The 19,725-nt window shown below is 44.9% G+C and overlaps 1 protein-coding gene across 1 annotated transcript in view; it reads left to right on the forward strand.

The window, feature by feature from the left end:
- Positions 1–314: 314 nt before the first annotated feature.
- The window catches only part of ext1b (exostosin glycosyltransferase 1b), a 117,591-nt gene continuing 98,180 nt past the window's right edge, over positions 315–19,725 (forward strand). Inside the window, exon 1 of the mRNA XM_067612557.1 lies at positions 315–2,211. Within this exon, the coding sequence (XP_067468658.1) occupies positions 1,268–2,211 (944 nt within the window). The 5' untranslated portion in view covers positions 315–1,267. The remainder of the gene's footprint in view (positions 2,212–19,725) is intronic.

Raw genomic sequence — 19,725 nt, forward strand, 5'->3', positions numbered from 1 at the left:
TCAACCATATGGATGCATTAATAATGCCCATAAATGATGAGGCAGAGTATGAAATAGGAAACCAGAATGAGGGCAAACACGTGACTCTGTCTGAATAGCATCAGAATGAAACGTCTCGGTGTCAGTCTCTCTTTCTCGGAGGCTGCTTTGCTCTCTGGCTCAACTCCAGACAACTTCCACAGGTTTTACAATTAGATAATTTGCACATGCGGAGGACTCCGGTTATGAATGGGTGCATTCCCCGAAGTCCCGCCTCTTCCGCTCACACAGACGGACCAATCAGAGGCGCCGGTGCGCTTGGATGGGACGTCACGTCAGCTGCCGTCGTGTCGGGATTGGAATGTTACCGACTAACAATCGGAACAACTGAGCACTCGGTAATTGGACACTAGGATCAAGGAATCCCGTCTTTTTGAACATTTTCTCAGCTACTCACCCGGTGTGAGGTCAGCGTTTGCTGCTGCTCGTGTCGACCGGATAACTTCGCCTGCTGCGCGGCTCCCCGCCGATGAGGTTTTTATTTTATATCAGCGCGTCTGAGGCTGTGTGGGGAGGTTGTAATAAATAAGAAGAGAAATGCAGGGATTCGTCAGGTTACAGTTGTACCGCTGAGCTGCCCCTGCGCTACGACGCTTTCCCCGGTTTTTTCTTGCTTCTCCTCACCCGAGACTATGGAGTGATAAAAAAGAGGGGAATAGGACGAAATCACCCCGAGGCGTTTGGATCTGAGCGCGGCGGCCACACCGACGGGCTTTTTTACACTCCCGGTGAATGTGTTATACCGAGTTTAACATCTAAACCGGGGTATACCTTTTCCGTCTGGGAGAGCCTCGGGGACCCCTGCCGCTATTCATCCGGAGGGAGAGAGTTCCCAGACGGCTGTCGGACAGTTTTCCATTTGAATAGCCCCGCACAGCCAGTCTGAATGAGGGTGAGAAGAAGCGCAGGGGAAGAGAGTCGCGTATGATTGTGTCCGAGACTGAGTCCGGGCACCACTCATCTTTCTAGGTGCACCCAAGCCTTCGCTGTAGGCGCTGTGCGATATGCTGAAACTCTACAGAAGAGGGAGAGAGGGACAATACTTTTAAAATCGCCCACATGCACTGGATCAATTGCTGGATTTGGGAACCGAATACGCAGAAGGGGGGTTGGGGATCCTTGGAGGCTGCCGGAGGATGGAGCGGTGTAGCCGGGGTTGGTGAGAGCCTAACTTCGGGCCACTTTACATTTCTTATTCCTAAACAACTCGCCCCTGTTCCCAGGACACATGCAGGCCAAAAAACGCTACCTGATCCTGCTCTCCGCCGGTGCATGTCTAGTGCTTCTCTTCTACCTCGGAGGGGTTCAACTTCCAGCGGCGAGCAGGAGCCGGCATGACCGCAGCCGGAATGGGTACCGGCCCGACCAGCCCTGGCCTCACTTCTCGGACCCTTTACAACCTTTCCTGCCCTGGGATCACACGGACACCGAGGAGTACAACCTGCACACATCTCCGATGCAGAAGAGGGACGTCAACACGAGTGTTTACAAAGGCAAACGGTGCCGCATGGATTCATGCTTTGATTTCTCTCTGTGTAAAAAGAACGGATTCAAAGTTTATGTTTACCCGCAGCAGAAGGGGGAGAAGATCTCAGAGAGTTACCAGAATATTTTATCGACCATAGAGGGGTCTAGGTTTTACACCTCAGACCCTGGACAGGCGTGTCTGTTCGTCCTGAGTTTGGACACGCTGGACCGGGACCAGCTGTCCCCGCAATACGTCCACAACCTGAAGACCAAGGTTCAGAACCTGCCCCTGTGGAACGACGGCAGGAACCATCTCATATTTAACTTGTACTCGGGGACGTGGCCGGACTATACGGAAGACTTGGGCTTTGACATCGGTCAGGCCATGTTGGCCAAAGCCAGCATCAGCACCGATAACTTCAGGCCCAACTTCGACGTGTCCATCCCCCTCTTCTCCAAGGAGCACCCGAGGACCGGCGGAGAGAGGGGGTACCTCAAGTACAACTCCATCCCGCCTTTCAGAAAATACATGCTGGTGTTCAAGGGGAAGCGCTACCTGACAGGTATCGGCTCGGACACCAGGAATGCCTTATATCACGTCCACAACGCCGAGGATGTGGTGTTGCTCACCACCTGCAAGCATGGCAAAGACTGGCAGAAGCACAAGGACGCACGCTGTGACAAGGACAACGCGGAGTATGACAAGTAAGTTGGAAGCTACTGAGGAAGTTGGTTAATTGAAGAGTTGAAACGTTGCTTGTTTAATGCTGTTTGCTGTAATCTCAGGCTTTTTTAACGCACAAAATCCGTGCGCAACGAGCTTTCATCCACATCCAAAACAGCTCCAGGCGCAGCCGTCAGGGATCTCACGCTGTGGCGCACAGTGTGTGTGTGTATGTGTGTGTGTGTGTTTGTGGAGTCATCCATATTGACTTAAATAGTATAATTCCTAACTGAAAATGGGTATTTTTCAGTAATGCAGAACAACAGAAGTCCACTTCTTTTTCTAATTGTTGCCAGCTGAATAGAGTTGATCACATTTTAAAGCTTGGAATTAAAATCTAGACTTATAAATCACACAAATAGATGTCAAAATTCTGCAAATTTAAGAGAGTAAATTAATAATTGTGGGCTTTATGATTATCAATTTCTTCTGGTCATAATCTACCAACTCTTTTCTTTACCACTACATGACTGGGTTATCCCCCCCCACTCCACCTCCTTGCTCTCTTTCAAGCATGTAGTAAAATATCTCCAGCCAGTCTATTAGCTCCCTGGACACCCCCCCCCCCCCCCTCCTCCTCTTCCCTTCCTCTCTTCCTATGAAGGAATTCACCCCCCCCCCCCCAACACCTTCCAACCTAAAATAATGGGAGCTGTGCAGCCTTTACCAGGATATGCACGGACACGTTTGATTTGCACCCTGTACTTTGTGCAAATTAAGTGAAAGTTGTCAGTGGGAGCTCTTGCTCTTAAATTAGTATCAGTGTTACTGTGACCTTGTCCTGGCAAAATGCTGCCTCTCACTTAAAGGTGTGGTGTGTAACAGCCTTGTTTAATTATGAAGCTATTTAGAGCAAGTAAATCTGTCATAATGGGTTAATTATCACCTTGATTTCATTATCACTTTGATTTCTGAGAGTTAGTGCCATCGTCTCCACTTAGTACCAGGGACAGTTGATTACCTCTAATTCTGGAGGTCTCACTTTTGTCAAGGTGGTAATTAATGATTCCCCTTGGGATCAGCAGCTGTACTTGAATGCTCGGTATGTTTTAACATACATAGCCGGATTACACGAGGGGCTCCACTGTCAAGTTTGCTTGCCTGAGTGACATCGGTTTGATCTGCATTTAACAGCCTGTGGATCCTTCGCTTTTCTAAAGCCTGGATAAACTCAGGCATGTGATAACAGCACTTGTCGACATTGTACCTTGTGGATATGTGCGTACCTGTACACACACACACACACGTTGCATCAAGGTTACGGGAAAGGACAGATGGGGGACATATAGAAAGTTAGCCTACGCATATTTCCATTCAATCAATCAGAGAGACAGAGAAAGCAGTAGGAGCTGTCGGTAAAGATAAGAGAGTTTTTGAACCAAACCAGTGTTGGGCTGAGTAACAGGAAGCGATTGTCTTTGAACTTGAAATGAACTTTAAAAACTCCTCACAGACAAACTGGTAATGCAAAAAAAAAAAAAAAAAAAAAGGAGCTCTAACAAAACTTCACAAGCATGCACTTGTCTGTCCATTTGTCATCCTCCGCCCCCCCCCCCTCTCTCTCTCTCTCTAAGACACACGCATTCTCTCTCCCTCTCCGTCTCCCCCGGATGCCTTGGGCTCGGTGTCACCTGGAGAGATATGTCATCCATTATCTGACATTCCAGTCGTCTCTGGACAGCCCACCTCTGCTCCGTTCTGCTCACGGCTGTGCTTCCCAAAGGTTCAGGCCTCGTTTTCCCAACGGTGCCCCTCCGTCTCTGGAACATCTCGGTTACCATAATCAGCTGATTGACAGGGCTGATTGCAGTGGCTTAGGGAACCCTGAGCTTTCACTGCCCACTCTTTCCACGGTGGTGTGTTTCACGGTTGATTTATTTTGATCAATACTGCTGCCTGTTAGTCATTTCATTTCCAGCGTCCTTACTGCATTTGATTTCTGTCCCCACTAAAACTCGATGAATCCAATTTTGCTTTTATAGTGTTTACCACGCGGTTTGCTTTGAGCCGTCATACTGCACATCTCAGTGATTTTCACAGCTTTTGTGAGTTCTTGTGAGTTGATTTTTGCTGGTTATAACCAGTGTTCTGATTGGTAGCCTACTTTGGCCTTTTGGCAACATGGTGCAACCAATAAATTTTAACGCATTTCCTCCCTGTTATGATTAAGCAACCTGTTTGAATTTAATCAAACTGATGCCTTTCATTTTAATCTAATTTAAACCCCCTTTTAGTGCTAGCCCACGCTTTGCAAAAACCCTGACGTAGCCCTCTCAGGTAAATGGATCTATATGCAGCGGGGCAGCCTTTGCTGGCACTCCATTTCCTCAGGCTGAGGGCGGACAGGCGATGCCTTGTGGGGACGCTGTGGTGCAGACTCAGGAATGCACACACGTGTCAGAGCAGCTGTTAGCGGTTGAGGAGGGAGTGCTGCCAAGGCAGGCCGACTGGCTGCGCTCTATATGTATATACCTGGATGCTCTTTGAATGTAGCTTGACATATATTGTGCTTTGAACACAGAGGAGTTGAGGTGAAACACATACCGTAGTCCTCATTCAATATTCATCCACCTGCCGAGCACAAACACCCACCCACACACACACACACACACAGAAGATATCTGCGCTGCGTCTAGGCTCATCTTTGCCTCCTGACCTTTGACCCTGTTGCTTTCCAAAGGAATGCCACTCTCCGAAGGAATGCAGTAGGAGGACAGACTGGAAGCCGGTGTAGGTATCCGAACCGGCTCCCGCACACACACACACACACACCGTGCACGGACGCCACGCTCTGCACATTTATTCAATTGATTTTCTTAGCTGCAATAGCTTTCAATTGGAGTCACTCTGGTCCACTTCCATGGCCAAGCGCTGATGAAAGGGCCCATTCACTGTTACATTATCCACTGAGTTTTAAGGGCTGCTGACAATGATCCGGGGAGAGGACAGTGAAAGGCTATTACGGGCTCGCCAATTGAAAAATGTCACTTTGGCAGTAATGCTATGCCTTGTGGTGACTAAACCACCTTTATTGGCACACTTCTGACTGGAAATTTGATCTTTTCTGTTTCTTTTGAATTCATGTTGCGGGAACTCAAGTTCTCGTTCCTTTGAAATGGGAAGTTGCTTTTTTGCAGCTTACTCACTCTCTTTTCCTGTTATGAATCATGTCAGACATGAAAATGTCATTATGTGTCACCTAAAGAGGGCAAAACAGTCATTCTTATGTATATACATTCTTTTCTGTCTGCTTACTTCATATGTGTTGCCAAACATTACACCCAGTAAGTACTGTAAACGTTACCTACTCCACAGGTAAGCCTGCAAAAATCAAAAGTACAGTCTAATCTAACATCACAAGTCAATTGCTTGGAGCACATCATTATTACTGTTGAGTGTTCCATTAAAGTCTGACTGCACATATTCCTTTTATTTGCTCTTTGTTAAGCCTTTCTCTGGCTAACAGCAGCGTCATCATCCCCTCATTTAATACTTAACCAGCTTTGTTGGCTCGTATTGACTTTGTACTTTAGCTACTCCACTGGCAGCTGCCGCTCAAGGTCACCCGGGGGACTTGAAAACAGAGCGAGAGAGGGAGAGTAATGAAGAGAAGTAGTGATAGAGAGGTTTTAGAGAATGAGAAAGTCAAGAAGAGATACAGAAAATGTTGTAAAACAATGTGGAAGAAGAAGAAGAAGAAGAAGAGGAGCAAGTGTGTGTGAGATTGAGTGATAATAGCGCATGAGCATGTCTGAGTGTGGCGCGTGAGTTGGGATGGAAGAAATGGAGAGTCCAGAAAATTGCGCATGCCGGTGGATTTTTCCCATTAGGAGCCAATGACAGTAACATCAACCAAGCGCTGCGGCGTTTTCATTTTCACAACTGTGTCATCAGCAGAAATTTTCCCACTTGAGAAAATCCTCTCAAAAGCGTGCGAGGAGCTTCTCTTTTTGCATTTTCCTCTCTTTCCTCTGTTTACTTTCCTTCCGCCTCCCTCCCTCCCCCCCTCGCTATCAGAACGACATGGAAACACTGATATGATTTGGCTCGTGATGGCTCCCTGCCACATTTCCATTTCCCTCATTTCTTTTTATGACGTTGTGATGGTTGACATTTTGTTGACACAGTGCCACAGAAAGAGTGGCAGTTGCCGATCCGGGCCAAGTGAAGAAAACCAACAACGCTTCCTCTCCACCTTTATCGCAGTAAAAGAAGTGTGATGAGTGGGAATACCAGCATTCACCTGAATGTCAGCACAGCAGCTTCTTCGCCTGATAGTGGACTCCTGTTGGAGTGCCGAGCAAGTAGCAAACACAGTCAGGTTGCTAGCTCTCTGTTTGGCAGGAGAGGGTGTCACACTCCCTGGGTTGCCATTGTTTGTTTTTCTGTAGTCAGATTAATAAATCATGAATATTTCATTATTGCCTGCTCTCTCTTAGATAAAGTACCAGCTCGTGATGGAGAATGTTAATGATGTGGAGGATAATTAGTTTGAATGCAGCGCAGCTTAATTAGGACGCTTTGATATTTTGGTGTGTGCGTGTGTGTAAAAGACAGATTTTAAGCCTATAACTACACAAAACCTCTGTTTGTTATTTCATCTTATCAGACCGTCTATCCATCTTTCACATCTCTGCCAACTTCCTCCGTCTCTGTCTTTTTTTTTTTTTTTTTTTTGTCATATTAACTCGTTCGTTGAGCGCTTGAGTTGTTTCAGCCTCATTTGGTATTATCTGTGTCACCGTTACATGAGAGAAGTCAACATGGCTGCGTCAGAGTATTTCTGTTGCGGCTCCTGTCTGGCAGCGCACGTCTGTGTCTCTTTCATAGTTGGCATTTTCTCAACAGTTGTCGCCTCTGGTGATAAACTTTAGTTGCAAGTGCTTTACTGTGCGGCGTTCTTGAAAGTCAGTCCAAATGCCAAAGATATTTAATTTACAGTGATACAAAACAGAGAAAAGCAGCAAGTCTTCACATTCACGAAGCTAGAACCAGCAAGTGTTTGACAGTTTTTGCTTGTTAAATCAGTCATGACCAAAATTGTTGTTGATTTGTTGTTTATTGAATAACTGAATCATTGATTCCTTACTTTCACCCGTTGGGTTTTAATCATTTAAGGTGTATTTTTTTCATGACACTGTTTCCTGTGTTGTGCTGTAAACTCAAGGTGACATCTTGAAATGTCTTGTTTTGTCTGACCAACACTCCAAAACCCGAAAATACTCACATTTGTGAAGATGAAACCAGTGAATTTTTGGTATAAAATTTCTCAAAACAATTCATCGATACACAAAACTATTCAATTAATTTTCTTTCAAACAACTAATCAATGAATCCTCTAATGATTACAGCTCTAGTAATCTCAGATTGGTTCAAACGTATTCCAAGTTCCTGTTGCTACTTGTTTTCGCCGTTTTGGCCCATGTGTGTGGCTGCTCATCCATCCATGTCAGTGTGTGTCTGCGTGTGTGCGCATCCCTGTGTTTTGCATCTTTGTCTTCGTACATGGGCGTGTGAACGTGTGTGTGTGTGTGTGTGTGTGTGTGCGCGCGCACGCCAGTGTACGCAGGATGACTAGGGTCATGACCCCGCTGTCTGTCCCCTTGCTGAGTGACGAAGGCAAAGCCCCGCTCACTGACCCACATTCATTGAGGGATTACCGGGGAGTGGGGTGGGGGGGGGAGGATTTGGGCAAGAGAGGGAAAGAATTGGGGGGTTGGACATGAACTCACACACACATCAGATCAGACAGTGAAGCCCACTAGCCTTTTTTCCATTGGAAAGAGCAAACCATGCCGCGTTTATTTGAGTTTCCATTACCGGTTTAAATGCGCAGAGTCACGCCTGAGATGGACCGGTGACGTCAGATGGACTTTGTCATCACTCAGGGATGAGCCCGCTAACTTCTGATTTAGCCCTCCGCTAACTTGAATGGAATAAAGTCAATCATGATGTGCCTTTTGTAGACTTTCCAAATGTTATCGGACCTATTGGATCAAATTCTGTCATTTCGCGGGGGTTGTTCCACTCAAAAAAATGTATCCACTGTTTTACAGCCGCTCCATTGACCACTAGTCCCACCTTGGTGCACTTCCTGGGGGCTTGAATAAACAGCGTTAAAGAGGACGCTGCTTTTAAACGCCATCAACTCAAGACAAGCGCATCATCAGTTAAAGACATACCTTCAATCAGGTATCCTCTTGTAATGGAAATGCAGGTCCCTGTCGCGCTGGGCTGACGCGTCAAGTCAAACCGAGTCAAGCCAAGCCAGCACATGTGTATAGAAAACCCCCACATGTGAATCATCTTCACGCTGCATCTCCACCCAGGCCAGCTGCCGGCTAGTTGGAGAGAGATTGATCAGCTGGGAGGGTTCCCCCCAAAATAAAAATCGATGGAGTATTAGCACAGCAGTGGGCCAGCCCCTGGAATCATTTCCTTTTATTAAACGCTGCACACTTCCACTCTAGAGGAAAAAAAAATTGGTCCGAAGGCTCGTGTCGCTCGTGGTAATTGAAAGGGTGAGGAATAACAAGGCTTCAAAACGAAAACGTCTCCCCTTCCTAGGACTGTCAGGAAACGCATAAGAGTAATGAATTAATAAGTAGACGAAGGCACAGTAGTAAAAGTTGTAAAACCCCCCCCCCCCCCTTCTCCATTTCTCTACCTCTTTCTTTCTGTCACTCTTGAAGCTCTCTCATCCTTAACTAGTGCTGATACAGTGATGTAGAAAGTTTGCAGGCAGACAGGTAAGTGAGGAGCTGCGCAGTTTTTGGAAGGCTCTGACAGTGCGGAACAGAGAGAGGATGAGACCGATAGAAAGAAGGTGATTGGGTCCTTGTGAATTCAATTAAACCAGACAGGTATGCGACTGGCTGAGAGGTAAAGCGATGATCAGGACAGACACGTGATTGGCTTCCCATTAAAGTCTCTGCTGAGGAGGGATGAAAGGAAGATATGGATTCTGTCTGCAGGTTTTCGAGAGCACAATGAGTTCTGGGTTCTGACATCTGCCTTTTTTTTTTTGTTTGTTTTTGCAGCGAGACGTAGCATTTAAAAAAAAAAAAAAAAAAAAAAAAAATCTCATGTCTCGGCTTTCTCTGTGTGGCACAGGGCATGCTGAGACGGGGCAACAATGCTCAGAGCACACATTCCCTTTATCATCATTCCCACATTCCCACATTCAGCTGCTGCAGAGATTTGCCATCGGCCCCTTTGTTTTTTTTTTTTGTTGCTTTTTTGATTTATCAGTCTGAGAACCAACACGTTTTTGTCTGTTTTCTCACTGTATTTAAAACCAACAATTCCTCACATTATAAATATGAGGTCACTCATTTAGCCATGGTGAAAAAATTTGAGGGAAAATATCTATGGCTCATACAGACAAACCCACAAAGAATTACTACTCCTAGCTCTACAGAGTAGGGATTTCTGGCACAACTTCACCTACTTGCATGGAGAAGGGAAGAAGTCTGAAGGGGTCAAGACTCCAATAACACTTGTAGTATAAAGAACAAATCTATTATGAGAGGAGTGCCTTTCGGCTTATGGCCCTAATCAGGGTCAGTACATAACACACTACATATTTGCATTTGTTCTTTGCACAAGTTATTTATACTACAAGTGTTTTTTTTCATGCCCTCTCAGCAGTTTCCAGCCAAAAAACTCTGATCAACCAACTGTACGCTACCTGTTGAGCACATAGTGGAACATTTAGCAGCTAAAGAGTCAGATATTCCCTTCAGGAGTTGGTGGAGAGCAAAACAGAGCTAAAAGGAGCGTGAATATTGGACTTGCATTTATCAGATGGATACAGACATGCAGCCGAATGAATACTAATGTTGCTCCACATCTGCCTGATGTGTAAAAAGGAACTAACACATTTGTCATATCAACTTTCTTGGGTGATGATACTGTATGTGAATGAATGTTGTGTTTACAGCTTGTTCCAGTGCCCTAAAGTGGGCAAAAAAATATCACATAGTGCAAGTTCAAAGTAGTGTCAACTGCATCAATACAGGTCGTATTGATGGTCTACACAGTATTAGTTTGCTCCAAGCACGTGGTGAACCAAATCCAATAGAGAGATGCAGTTACATGTTGTTGAGGTCACATAGAAGTTTCAACTTCTAAGTAAACTTTGGTGGTTTACAATAGAAAAACAAATGACCATGAATGAATTGAAACTATCATTCAGCCCCATGCGAGGAACTATTTCCTGATGTCACAACGCATTTGTGCTCCCGCTCATCCCTCCCATTTGCTCATGTGAGTCTAGTAGATACATGTTTCACTGTTGTGAGTGAATTAGTCTGTAGTTTTATGCCTGTTATCTTTTCCTCGCTAAACTGTGGGGCTGACTGCGTGAGAGGTCAGGGTGTGTGTGTGTGTGTGTGTGTAGACAGGGAGGGGAGGTGGGGGGGAGGCGGTTGCCTCTGGCCCCAGTGCTCCCAGGGATTTGTCCCTCTTCCTGAATGACTCTGTGGTCCCCGGGCTATGGAGCACCTGACCAGAGTTATCTCATCAAAGAGGGGCACTGGGCATAAACTTTGGCCTATATCTGCTGTTCCTCCTGTGGACGCACACAGAGTAAACACACACAGACACACACACAGAACTCATTGTAAAAGCATGAATAATTCCTTGAAAATAGGAAACCAAATAGAAATAGATTAGAGCCAAGTCCATATGTATTGTAAGCAGTCGTTACTGATCTCGCCTCCTGTGAGCTCCGCGTCTCCCTCGGGGCGTTGCAGCAGCTCCATTGGGGATAAGGGGGGGTGTGGGGGGGGTAGCTAGTTTTTATTGCCCTGCAGAATGGCAGCTTTTATGGCCCCGAGAGGCCGTTCAGCAAACACCTACCGACGGCACATCAATGGGACGGCAGATCGTTGACGTCAGCTTGCACGCTGACCTCCCTCCTTCACTTCTCACCACCACGAGAGCGAAAACAAACACTTAACCCCTCTGCTGGTATTCACATTCAAATAGTAATTGGCAAAAGGGGGAAATCTGAGTAAGGGCAAAGAGGAGGAGGAGGAGGTGATGGGGGGGGGGAGTTGAAGAGAGCAATAGCTTAAAAAAGCATTATGTCACTGAAGAATGTGTGCGCGGCTCAATGTGTAAGGGGCCAAGGCTTCGAGGAGAGAAAGAGGGTTTTGTTGGAACAGATCTGGCTGCCTGGCAGGCTGATGGAAGGGCTCTTTTCCCCGTCTGGTTCATCATGCTTTATGGCTTGGTTTGACTTCCACTCTTGGGGTGTAAAAGTTGAGGCTGCCCCCAGGCACTCCAAAGGGGTCCCATTGTGCTAAAGTTTGCTCTCTTTCCAGAGGAAACACTTGTGTCTTGTTGACATCGCAGCCTCCCCATATGGTCCCCTTTGACTCCCTCATGTTTCACCCCTCTCCATCCCCTCTCTCTTACTCTTGCGGCCTCTCGCTCTCCTGCGTCCCTTCCTTTTGCTTCTGAAGCCAGCAGCGACAACCGGCAACAATGGCGGCACACAGCGCCAGCCACCAACAACCAAGCTCTGGTTTGGCAGATTCCTTGACACTTCACGGATCAGCTGCAAAGCCAAAACTATCGGGGGAGGAGGAGGAGGAGGAGGTGGAGACGAAGGAAGAAGGCATCTGGTCTCACCAGAGAGAGTCTCAGTATGGCCGGAGCGTGGGTGTATGATTGACCGGAGAGAGGACGGAGAGGAAGAATCATTTTGGTTTATTGCTGTTTTTTCCCAGTTTCCTTGGCAGTTTGTTCAGTGGTGCTGTTGCGTGGTGTTTATTCATGAGCTTGACGGGGCCTCCTTTTCAGATAAAGTAGGAGTGCAAGCTTGTTTTTTAGGAGGCAATGTAGGACAAAGTGCAGCTGCTGGTGGTAATACTGGATATTTTAAATAAATGCCCACTCGCCTCTTCTTCAATCTTCTTCACTCTTATGTAGTCATTCCTTCTGTCTTCCACTCCCACAGCCTGAAAACCCCCCCCCCACACACACACACAACTGTTTAATTTTGCATACATGTGAAAAGTCTCAAAAGCTTGCCAGCGGGTTTTTTTTTTATGACCCTGGCCTGCTATATCAAAAAGCGTCTGTATGAACTCATTACATCATGATGGAAACATTTTACAGTAGGGACATTTCTTGGTGTTTTAGTCATTTCCACAGGGATTTGATGATTCAGTGGCATCTCACACTGGTTAGTCCATATTCTTGTTAGCTGATATTCTGCTGCTTTTATTCCCACTTGTTTCTGTCTGTGGCACTGTCGCAGAACCATCGGATGCTTTTTCTTTCTTGGTGGCTTAATTTTTACCCAGCAGCATCCTGACTGGTGGTGTCTACCACCCAACCGCATCCCTGCCATCAAAGCAAACCAAGAGAACAAGGGAGAGAAAGAGCTCGAGTGGGGGAAGGAGGGAATGATCTCACTAAGGATCTGAGGCTGTTAGGTAAAGGGAAAGGAGGAAAGTAGAAAGACGGGTGGGGGAGAAAAAGAGGAAGGGAAGATGTGTTGCAGAAAGAGCAGCAGCGCATCTTGCTTTGTTTAGCAGCCCGACAGGGTGTGTTTTCTTTGTGGGGGGTGAATTGAAGTGTTTATCTCCCCAGAAAATTGTGACACGACAGCACTTTGTTTTCAAAGCGTCTGCATCTTGTTTGCCTTTGCAGCTCACTCGCTAGACGACGCAGGCTCGTTTTCTGAAGTGCGACAGGTGAGAGGAGCGAGGAGGAGGTTTAGATGCTTCAGCATAAGCAATGTGTGGATCCTGTGGTGAGGCACGTCGATGGAGATATATTGAGGATGTGTGCTATCGTGTCCCCAGCTAACCTCATGACAGAGATGTTGAGCCGGTAGCAGTTGCACAAATGTTTGGTAAATGGACTTCAGAGAAATCTTGGCTCTAAGTGGCAAATCTGTATTGATACTATACAGTCATACTCATCATTTAAGTCATTTTCTATGCAACTTTTCTCTGTTTCATATCATTGTACACTGAATATCTTTGGGGTTTGGACCTTTGACCTCCAGGAAAAATGTGATGGACATGTTTCAAAGCTTCTCTGGCAATTTATGGACCAAACAATTAATCATAGTTGTTAATTGCAGCCCTACACAGGTGCAGTTGGCACATGCACACCTTCCAGATATGGAGAGATGGCAAAATTCACATGCTGCAAACACACAGAGTACAGTTTGAGCTCCGGCCAGCTTTTGCCTGCACTAAGGCACAGTCTTTCACTGGCTTCCCACCTACAAAAACACCACTAATTGCATTTTTCAAAGCACTCGCTACTTGGATTTGACCCCAGGTGTCCACAGAGATGAACGAGTGTTCTTCCTCTGCACCACCTGGATGCCCAAACTTCCATATGTCAGCCCAGGGTATAGTAATGTGATAAAATGTGCGAAACTGACTTTCAATTTTGATGAGAAACCAGGGTTGATAATTCATTTTCAGGCTTGGACTGTGCCTTAAATGAGTGCCTGTGGCATAAATGATTTGAGATCAACTTAGAGTCCAAAAGGCCTGTTTTCCTCATTATGAGTCTGCATGTTTGTGGGAGTGTATGCATTTCAAGGACTCTTAATTCCTCCCCTCAGACATGTGTGACATCTGTAGTAGACATCCAAAGATTTTGGTGCACATTTAATCACTGGCAGCAATCCCTGTGTGACAAGTGTTTTCAATATCTTTGCCTCTATATTGAGGTGATAGGTCAAATTCTCCTGAGGTTCTTCAGACACAGATGCGCGTCCGTGTGTGTAAAAGGAAGCGCTTGTATTTGCTAGTGGAGTTTCTGGAGTATCTGGTGACTTGGGAGTATTTGCTCACAGCTACATAGCTTACTATCTATAAACACACACTTATATTCTACTGGGATTGCTGGTTTTTCAGGAGCGTAAGGAAAGCATAATAATGTCTGGAAAGATATACATGCTATTTCATGTGTGTTTGTCAGACTTCACCTTTCTGTTTTAGTTTTGGAGTGTGTGTATTTGATGTGGACAGTGGAAGATTGCTCTTCTGTCTGAGTATCTGCAAAGTGTTTGCACTGTAGCCGGTGAGGGGACAGACAGAGATCCAGACAAGTATGTGTTACGTTTACACTGCAGTCTGAGCTGTGTGTGTATGTGTGTGTGCGTGTGTGTTAAATTGCGCGTCTGCGTATGCATACTGTATGTGCATGGCGGTGCGTGTGTTCCCTTTAGCAAAGTAGTGCTGATTCAGTAGTGTGTCCTTCCATTCCAACTTTTTCCCTACTTTTCTTCAGTGAATCTTCTTTTTAAGCCTTCAGGCTACCTTCCCGCCGAGCCTCATCTTCCCTGTCCACACACAGAAACATGCACACACATCCACACACCCCCCTCCCTCCAGCATACTCAGCAGCATCTTGTTTGGCCGAAACCCGGCGCTAGCTCTAACTGTGGCCACTCATGTGGAACCCCCAGAAGCTACATAACATGAATAATGTATCAGCAAGAGGAATTTTTATTCATGTATTTTTTTTTTTGCTTTCCATATTAAGTATGTTAAGAATGTCCACACACACCCGTGCAGTCAGTACAGTACTGCACGGTTTCCTCATCCTCCTCGTAGGGGTAGCATAAAAGGCAGCTGGTGGATTTCACCTAATTTTTATTAAGCACCATGAAGGCATCTGACTTCCTGTACTCCTCTCTTTGACGTGGAGTAAATTTCATTCGAATTTCATCCGGGATCAGAGAGTGACCTTAAAGGCCTGTTTTTGGGGCGAACGTTGAGTGAATTTACTGAGTTCACACAGTCTGAGAAGCAGAGGAGATTCATTATTCAATAAATTGCATTTAATGTGGAGTATGAAGTGAGACCAAACGAGCCTCAAAGCCGGCGGCATCACTGGATGCTGATAAGCTTTTTAGAGGATGACACAGGGGAGGTTTTTGGGAAAGGGAACAGACGGACTGCATCTCCAAAAAATAGATGCGTTGCTTTGCATTTCCCAGCTGCCGTATCTACTGGGACGGCTCAGGCGAGGAGATCTGAGAGCTCTGTCATTACTAAGTTTGCTGTAGCTTCATCATTTCTTTCAGATCTGCCGTGCATTTTCCATTTAAAATCTCCCTAAATAAATTAGAAAATCTCCAGCTACAGAAATATCTTCAGAATCTCCTTTTCCTATTATATCTAATCTGATCTGTAATGCCTACATGTTCTAAATTTCTCCATGGTTGTATCAAAGTCTCTTTTCCCCTTGTTGATATTAATGATACATACATGTCCCCTCCAGCAGCTATTGTTTCATAGTGTTTCTTTTACACGTTTTTCAGGCATCTATAATGTAACCGTAATTATGAACAGGCGCTGGCAGAGACATTAAGCATCCCGTCGGACTTGTCTAGAACATGTGACATGCATATTCCCTTTTTATAGGATTACTTGTGTTGTGTACAGATACCTTACAAACAGCTCTGAGCTGCTGTGAGCAGCTGTGATCAGAGTCCATGCTCTGGGCACGCTGCCCTCAGTACATCCATAGACCCTCAGTATATCCATAAAAAGGCTGAAGAAGGGAAAAGGCCACAATCATCTGTATTACATGTTGGAAGTTTGAGGCTTGCCCACACTATAAAAAGCCTCTGCACTGCGCTTTCTCATTTATTCGCTTCAGTCATGTGTGAAGTCATTTTTTTTTACTTCTTGTGACCCACAGACTAAAACATGGCTCCTCCATAATGTTTCTTTTTACTCCAAATGTTTTTTTGGAGATAAAGATTTCACTTCTGTCCTCACTGTTTCCTTATTTTCTCTCTTTAATTGTGCTTTTTCAAAGATGTAATAAAGTCTTTGTTCAGTTTTTCAATTTTGCATTTTGTATTGACAAAAATAGCATGTTACATTAGCTACATTACGTTAGCTTGTTAGCATTGACAACACTCTAATATGACTTCACAGTGAAATGCATTGATTTGACTTGAGTTAATATTAACAGTAACTAAACATTGCAGCAATTAAATGGAGCAATGATACCCTATTATGACACCGAGTGACAGGGTGACTGCTGGCAAATAGTGATTAATAAGGTAATACGACACACATGCTATAATTCTGTGTAGCTGAAAATGCAGATGTGGCTAGCTGCTTTGACTGAATATAGCAGAAAAACTGGGTCAAATGTTGCTTGTTCATTGATGAAATACGGCCAAATCACTGTGGACAGTATTTCCTCGTCCATGTGTCCTTTCATTATTGGTTCACAGAGAGCTAGTAGAGCCAAGTTAGCATTAGCTTCTCACTCAAAGCTAATCAGAGTGCAAGGGTGGGATTAGCATCTGCTATAGTCTTGTTATCCGCTAATCTCTTCAAAGCTGTCCACATTACTTCAGTCTTCTTCGGAGGTGGCGCATAATACACTTTCTCACTTCACTCAAGAAACTATGGCTGAGTTATGTTTCTCTGAATATTTTATAGGCTGCACATAAAGATGATTTGACCTTTTTTTTGGACATGTTGTGTATATGTGTTTCTAATTATGCTTGTGGTATTAAATTGGTAAAGCTCCTCTTCACTGAGGTTCTTTGTTTTACAGCTTCTTTCAGCTTTCTTTTTTTTTTGCGAGGAGTCTAAACAAAGTAAAATTTGGATGATTTGAACAGTATTGAAAGCAGATATTTACAAGATTTCAGTCATTTGGCACAAATTATAAGTTTGGAAACATATTTTCACATTCAAAAATATTGTACTCATTTGCTGGTGAGTGAGTCGGGTACACTCCTCAGGGCAATATCCAATATAACCATGAAAAAATCATTTTTCACAGGTTTTGTATTTTTTATTCTTTATTCAACCTCATAAATTTACTGTGCTTTCACTTTTGCTTCGTCGTGCTCTTTGTCACATCCCGATCACACCGTCTTTAGGTCAGACTCATTGCAGTAACTGTGCCGTTTAGTTAATGATTGTCAGATAACATTACCCAACATAACCTTATCAAGGCCATATGTGTCAGGTTGTCACTGCTTATCAGTGTGTTACTACATGGATGGGTGCACATGTGCATACAACACAAAATAAACACGGGCACAGAGACTGGAAACCTTGGCTGCAAAGGAATAAGCCTGTCCGTTGAAGCCAAGCACAGCTGGACATTGTTTTTACTGATCGAATACAGGCAGCCACCCACGCCAGTTTGGAGGTGTGTTGTCTTTATAGCTTCTCATTGGATGATTCCCCTCTCCTCCTTAATCCTCTCTTCTCTTCTCCTCTATCTCAGTCATAGTGACATTTCTCATTACACATGCTCTTATTTACTGCCATGATGATGTGAAGGTCTTTAGTGACAAAATGCAGCGGGGATCTATGAGCCTGCATGCCAAATCGCTTGTCTCCTCGCAGTGTTCGGTGTGTTTGTGTCTGTGTGTTCGCTCACTGAACCATGTGAATGTGAATGAGCCTCTTAACTGTATGTGAGACCTTCTGTCTGTTTAGAGTAAAGAGCAAATCATATTTAGTCCCCTGTTGTTATGAAGCGCCTCCCATGTCATCGGAAAAGCATTCCCCATTTCTGAGAAAGTAGAGTCAAGGCAAGAATAGCATAGAGTCAGGGTAAATCCTGTCTTCAATAACTAAATAACCTGTCCTTGCAACTTAAAAAAAGCCACAATATCCCATCTAAAAATAGAGCCCAACTTCAGAAACCCATATCTTTCAATTTTTTTTGTGAGCAGGCTGCAAGCTATGTGACACTGGCAGTTATACAGTCTTTTCCAGCCACAGCAATATGGGTGCGGTACAAGTTGAATGAATGGGTTTGCAGGGATGGGAATGGAAAGTGCGAAGTGGTCGCGGTCCTTGCAAACAATAGGTGTTGTGGCTGCTGGCCGGAAGATGAACTTGTTTTAAATCATAGGGTAATAATAGAGTGACAAGGTAAAATGTCAAAGGAGAGGTAGCTGTGGCTCCACTCTTCTAAACCAACTGCTTACTGTTTGTTGCACTTTCTCACAGAAAATCCTTGGGTCAGTGCAGGAAAACTGAAGCGTTAACCAGATCAATTTCTGGTCATTGCAAGACCCCAGCCTGCAGCTTAAGCTCTACACATATAGATTAACCATAGAAGTATAGCAGATCTTGTATAAATAGGCATTAAAAAGAGTTGATGCCATTCAGTTCATTAAAAGTATGTTAAGATTCTTCTTTTGCAACCAAAAATAAATGACTAATATGTTAATTTTCTTAATCGATTTGTTTTTTGGTTCATAAAATGTCCATCAGCGTTTCCCAAAGCCCAAGACAACGTCCTCAAATGTCTTATTTTGTCCCGACCAACAGTCCACAACCCAATGATATTCAGTTTACTGTCATAGAAGACTAAAGAAACCAGTAAATATTCACATCTGAGAAGCTTGAATCAAAGAATTTGGATGTTTTATTAATTAATGGATTATCAAAGCTGTTGGCAATTAATTTAATATCATTGCAGCTCTACTTGCAAGAAGAAACTGACCTGGAGAGACAGCGAGTATACTGGTGTTTGCTTGCAGCACCCTAGTCACAATCATTCAGATAAAACACACAACTTTGTTTTCATTTGGGGTAAACCACCAGACTAACTCCCCCCATTCTCTACCTATCAACCTCATCCCACCTTTAACTGGAGCTTGACTTGTTGGACGGAGTTGGTCAAGATGCAATTATGTAACGGAAAAGGAAAGCACATCAGGGCTTGAGATAGCTGAATAGCTCTGATGGTCTTGCCGCGGCCTGATGGAAGAACATTTGTGGCAGTAATTTAGCACTTGGGTGCTTCCACTGCAGGGGTTATTGTATCCGTCACGCTCGGCTGCGACCACACCGACCCCCGCTTGTGTTTTCAGGCCGACCGGCTCCCCGTAAACTCACTAGCTCCCAACAATAGACCGCAAAATGAGACGCACCAGACAGAGTTGGTAGGCAAACAGAGAGAGAGAGAGAGAGAAGGGGAGATTGTGGAAAGGAGAGATTAACAGGGTGAGAAAGTGAACGGAGGCAAGAGAGAGAGTGATAAATTGAGGCAAGAGGGTCGGACTCGATGCACAGAAAAACTACATTTCACGAAGCAATGACCTGGATACAGCCAAACCTCTCTCTGCGGCTGCGACCCAAACATAAACAGGACACAACTTAAGAGTAGAATCGATATATATATATTGAAGCTCAGAGAGAATGAAAGTTGAGAGGGACAGCTAAGGAAACGTTTTGGACGGAGAGAAAAAAGTTGGAGTCGGAGAGAATGGGTGTGCTGGGATGGCAGATTGTGTCAGGCCGGAGCAAGGCGGACCACAGGAGGCCTGTGAGCACAACATAAACAGAGAGCATGTGTGTTACTGAACCCTGCCTGACCGCAGAGACTCGGTCTGCTCCTGACCAAAACAGAGGAACAAGCAGGCTCTGTGTGTGTGTGTGTGTGTGTGTGTGTGTATAAATATGTATGTATACGTACACGCGTGTGACAGTGTTTGTTTAAAACCACAACATAGC

This window comes from Thunnus thynnus, chromosome 15 (genome assembly GCF_963924715.1).
Source record: "Thunnus thynnus chromosome 15, fThuThy2.1, whole genome shotgun sequence".
Lineage (NCBI taxonomy): Eukaryota > Metazoa > Chordata > Actinopteri > Scombriformes > Scombridae > Thunnus > Thunnus thynnus.